We start from the raw sequence: 4,402 nt of genomic DNA on the forward strand, positions 1-4,402 counted from the left end.
ATATAGGTATATACTAAGTTTCAGTCTTTCTAGTGTTAAACAAATCTGTTTAAATTTTTATATAGGGAATGAGATCACGTGTGAATATATGTATGAAAGTCTGATTGAAAAATTCTGAAAAGTTTGGTATTGGTTTTTAAATAAAGATCTTGTAGCAGGCTGCAATTGGTGGTGGTCGTCGCAGATCAGATAAGAAACGACAAGGTCCTCCGTCGCGCTGACCTTTTTATCCTCCGGGTCGTCGATTATCCTTTGAGGGAACGTCTTTGCCGGTCGACGTCAGCCAAATTCTCGGGAGGACAAAAGCCGGTTTGGCCTCGCGCTCAAGTCTTAAAGGCTGACTCTTTCTTTGATCCTAAAAGTTTTCCGAAACTTTGCAACGCATCTTAAGCTGTATTAAGGCCCGGGTTTCATTACGTAAATTCAGTTGCACCGGTAGGTAGGCCAACCGCGTAAACGGGACTCTGAAAGACGATTTGCCGACCGACTTGCGTGGCTCGCGTCTTCATCAATTCGATTCCGTCGCGCTGGTTTATTGCCGACTGTGTCCATCTCGTCGATTCTATTCCCGAGGAGGGAATCCTTTGAGCGCCGTCCGCTGCCCGAGCAGAATGAGCACCATTACCTCGTCCCAAAGGACCCATCCACGTTCGCCTTTTCTTTTCCCATCTTGAATTTTTTCACCCCACGTTTCGCAGTGTTCCGACGTTGATCAATCTTTGACGTGTTCTGCTTTCAGAATATCAGTAATATTCCGCGTGAAGTCGGCCAAGGCGGTGAAAATCACGGACGCCAGTCTGCTGAAGCGTCTAGGAGTGATCGTAATGATATTCAGCGTGTTCCTGAGCATCCGCACCCTGGTGGCACCGCCGGTGGTGATAGTGGCACGCACGGCCGACGACCTCAAGGCTTATCTGTGCCGGACCGACTGGTGGGATCACAGTTTCACGACGCGTGAGTGATTTTCCAAATACCTCACTCGATATACCCTTCGATAACCGTTTCTTTACGCTCGTTACTGCGGCTCGATTCCGCCGATTATAATCACGAGTGTAAGAGTAAGCTATAGACTTTGTTCAATATTCAAGATATCGCAGACTTTATTCCCCAAATATAACTTGTATGCTGTTGCACGTTCGGACGTGTAAGATTAATCGGTAATCTAACTATAATATGAAGAGGGTGGCGAACGGTTTAAATAAAACTCGTGGGCGAATCGTCAAATATCGCATTTATTCACAACGTCTCAATACTAGGACGGCTGTACCAAGAGTGCCTCTTTGGCCAGACTTTTCGGTTGTCGTAGGACCTCCCCCATCGCCAGTATGACCTTCGTTCTACGTTTTATGGGTCTTCGTCAAGTTGCGTACCCTTAAAAGGTTTGCGTCGTTGGACGCAGTCACCCCCGGACCCCCACTCTACTATGCGTTTTCGAATTTTCTTACAGACGTTCGCAAGGAACTATGCCTGCTTCGACTCGTCGCTTTCCCAACGTCCTTTTTTAGGGGTGGAAATATGTTGTGGCTTTATCGGTCTGGCCCAAACAATGTGGCCCGGGACTCGGGCATCTGGTTTCTATCAGGCAGGTCTCTTCCTACGCAATTGAACTCTTGACTTCGCTTACACGAGGTCAGCGCTGAACGGATCGGGTTTGGTGCTTAGAAAGAGTTCCGTCGATCCGTCGGAGCTGAATCAGTCATCAATGAATCAGTCTCGAACGATCGATGCAGTTTGATAGCTGCTCGATAAAGATATCTTTGTAACCACGATGGATCTTGTTTTGAACCCGTGTTCATATTGGCCGAGAAGTTGCCGTCTCTGGTAGCGGCATCAAAGGAAGCCAGAAATTCTGCGGCTAAGTCGCGGTCGAAAGGGATACACGGATAAAGAGCGAAGGGGCGAGAGAGGTTTCTTGGAAAGCTGGCAGCACGAGTTCCCAAGAAACCTTCTTTTATCCTCGTGAACATTCCTAACGCGTTCCGCCGTACGGACGGGTGGAACGTAAAAGGGAATGGATATAAATCTGCCTCGCGTTCAGGAATTATTCGACGCATCACCGAGAATCTCTGAATCCGCGTGTTTTCCTAAATATTCTTGAGTGCATTCAGAAAATATTTAGATACAGTCGGAAGCGTTTCCGGACTCTCGCGTTCACTCATCAGTCTCTCTCTCTCTCTCTCTTTTCGCATTATCTTTTTATTAACTCTGTAAATATCATTATTTGTACTCTGCTCTTATCTATAATTTGTACAACATGATGTACAGTGATAAAATAATCTAATCTAATCTAATCTAATGTAGTGGGTCTTATTCGTAGAAATCAAAATGATTTATCTTTGGTTTAAGAGATTCTTTATTCGTAATAAAGTAAAGTGCTGACGAATGCTTATTAACTGTTTGGCAATCTGGTCCAGGTCCGATTCGATAATTCGGGCTAGGAATGTTCGATTCCGACTCGATTCTTTAAAAAATCGATACTTTTGTTTAAAAAATCGATCTTTCAAATCGATTTTGTAAGATTCAATTTAAAATAAAATCTACTTTAAAATAAAAGACATGGTGAACAGTTTAAAAAAAACCAGGTATTAAAACATACAATAATCATCAAGCGTTTATTCTCAATAACTTGACACTAAGACAGCTGTACGAAGAGTGCCTCTTTGGCCAAACCTTGTGATTGTCCTAGGACCTCCCCCATCGCCAGTATGACCTTCGTTCTATATTTTATAGGCATTTGTCAAAGAATTTCCTTACAATTCTCTCCAAAATTAATATTCGAGAATCGATTCTTTACAGAGAATCGAACATCCTTAATTCGGGCTTCTTCCCCATCGAGAGCCATTCGTTGTTTAGGTCAGCCCTCCCCATATTTCAGAGAAATGATCCTGTCAGGTCTTTTCTCACCGAAATGGTTCCTCACATTAATCTCTCTTTCTCTTTCTCTTAATCCAGTTTATGAAATTAATGAATGAAAATGACTAATGAAGATTGAGAATTCTTCGAATGTTTGCTGGGTGGTTGAGAAAATTTGTTAGCAGAGCTCAAAGGATTGAAGCCTGTATTTATGGCACCTCCTGCGCGTCTTTCAATGGAGCTCCTCCAGTTTCAAAGCATTTATACGCGGAACTCGCAGTATATCCATCCCGGATTGATTTACACCGGGGAATAATTGGTTTAAAGATGGTCCATTGGGAATTTTGACGGAGGGCCGCCTATTCGGTGAACGATCAATTTATTTAACCGCCGATAACCGTACGTCTCCGTGTTTTCGCTCGGATCGCATAAAAATGTAGATTTTTCCTCAAAGAAATATCGCTCGGTCTCATTGGATAAAAGTTAAGGTGATCGAGCGGCGGGAATAAAGCCAGGCGTTTTAACGAATAGAACCTCTCCGGCACTCTGGCCGCGATCCAAGCGTCGCGAATCTATGCACAGAATTTTCGGTATTTTCAAATGAGAATTCTTATTGTTACAATAATTTCCGAAGTCGTTCGTTCCAATTCATTAGCATGATCGATTGGCCGAAATCTCGTGAGTAAAAAGCTCGCCGATGTTAATGGATGTTTGCGTAGATACGGTAAACGGACTCGCGTTTCATTTCCGTTAAATTACTCATTAGAATTTAGCAGCCGTTGAAACATTGCTATCGATCCGGTAAATATTGAAGGGGTAATAGTTTTAATTGAAGTATCGATTCGATGAATTTAATCAGCGACCAGGGATTCCGGGATATCTTGTTTAATCCTCCTAGTCGGATCGGATTCAACTGATTCGGAGATTAGTCGGAAGAAAAGTGGATGGGTTAATTAAATTATGCGATTGATATATATCCGTCCCTCGAGCGTTCCATCAAATTTTTATAAGAATTTAATGTTCAGGTTGTTTAATAAAATTAAAATACGTGCAATAGTAGAAAAATAAATTTCGAGATAAACTAGAATATAGATTATTCAACTTTGCACACTGGCAGTGTTCCGTTCCGATTAAACAAACTGTGATGCCCGGTTGTGGTTCACTTCTCGAAGTTAAAACCAGAATTTAGGGTATCACTCAAAGGTTAATAATTAAGGATCAACGTTGCGTGGAAAGACTGAACTTTATTACAAATGTAGTGAATATTATGAGACCAAAACTAAGACTGCCTCAGGACGAGAGGGTAGGGCTATTTAAGGGTTTGGGAGAAATGACCTTTGGATATGAAGAAGTGGTGGGAAAAGTTTGGAAGATGACAAGGTTCAGAATGAGTAATAGTGATTTTGGTGACTGGCTATTGATTTAGATAAAGGATGAGACAGCTTAGGTACATGTTTTCGGATGAGACATCTTTAGATACATGTTTATGGATGATACATATTTACGGATGAGACATAGATAACATAAAAATATGTACGTGTATAACAGT

At 42.2% G+C, this 4,402-nt stretch overlaps 2 protein-coding genes across 2 annotated transcripts in view; both read left to right on the top strand.

Moving 5' to 3' along the window:
- The window catches only part of LOC113464897 (putative G-protein coupled receptor CG31760), a gene marked incomplete at its 5' end in the record, with an annotated part of 4,998 nt that extends 4,036 nt beyond the window's left edge, over positions 1-962 (top strand). The window contains one exon of the mRNA XM_026817497.1: positions 740-962. Coding sequence (XP_026673298.1) covers positions 740-962 — 223 coding nt within the window. The remainder of the gene's footprint in view (positions 1-739) is intronic.
- A 3,158-nt stretch (positions 963-4,120) lies between these two features.
- LOC108629710 (uncharacterized) overlaps positions 4,121-4,402 on the top strand; it is a 20,674-nt gene continuing 20,392 nt past the window's right edge. Inside the window, exon 1 of the mRNA XM_026817495.1 lies at positions 4,121-4,233. Coding sequence (XP_026673296.1) covers positions 4,121-4,233 — 113 coding nt within the window. The remainder of the gene's footprint in view (positions 4,234-4,402) is intronic.

Source organism: Ceratina calcarata, unplaced genomic scaffold, assembly GCF_001652005.2.
Source record: "Ceratina calcarata isolate Rehan_Ccalc_2016 unplaced genomic scaffold, ASM165200v1 scaffold584, whole genome shotgun sequence".
NCBI lineage: Eukaryota > Metazoa > Arthropoda > Insecta > Hymenoptera > Apidae > Ceratina > Ceratina calcarata.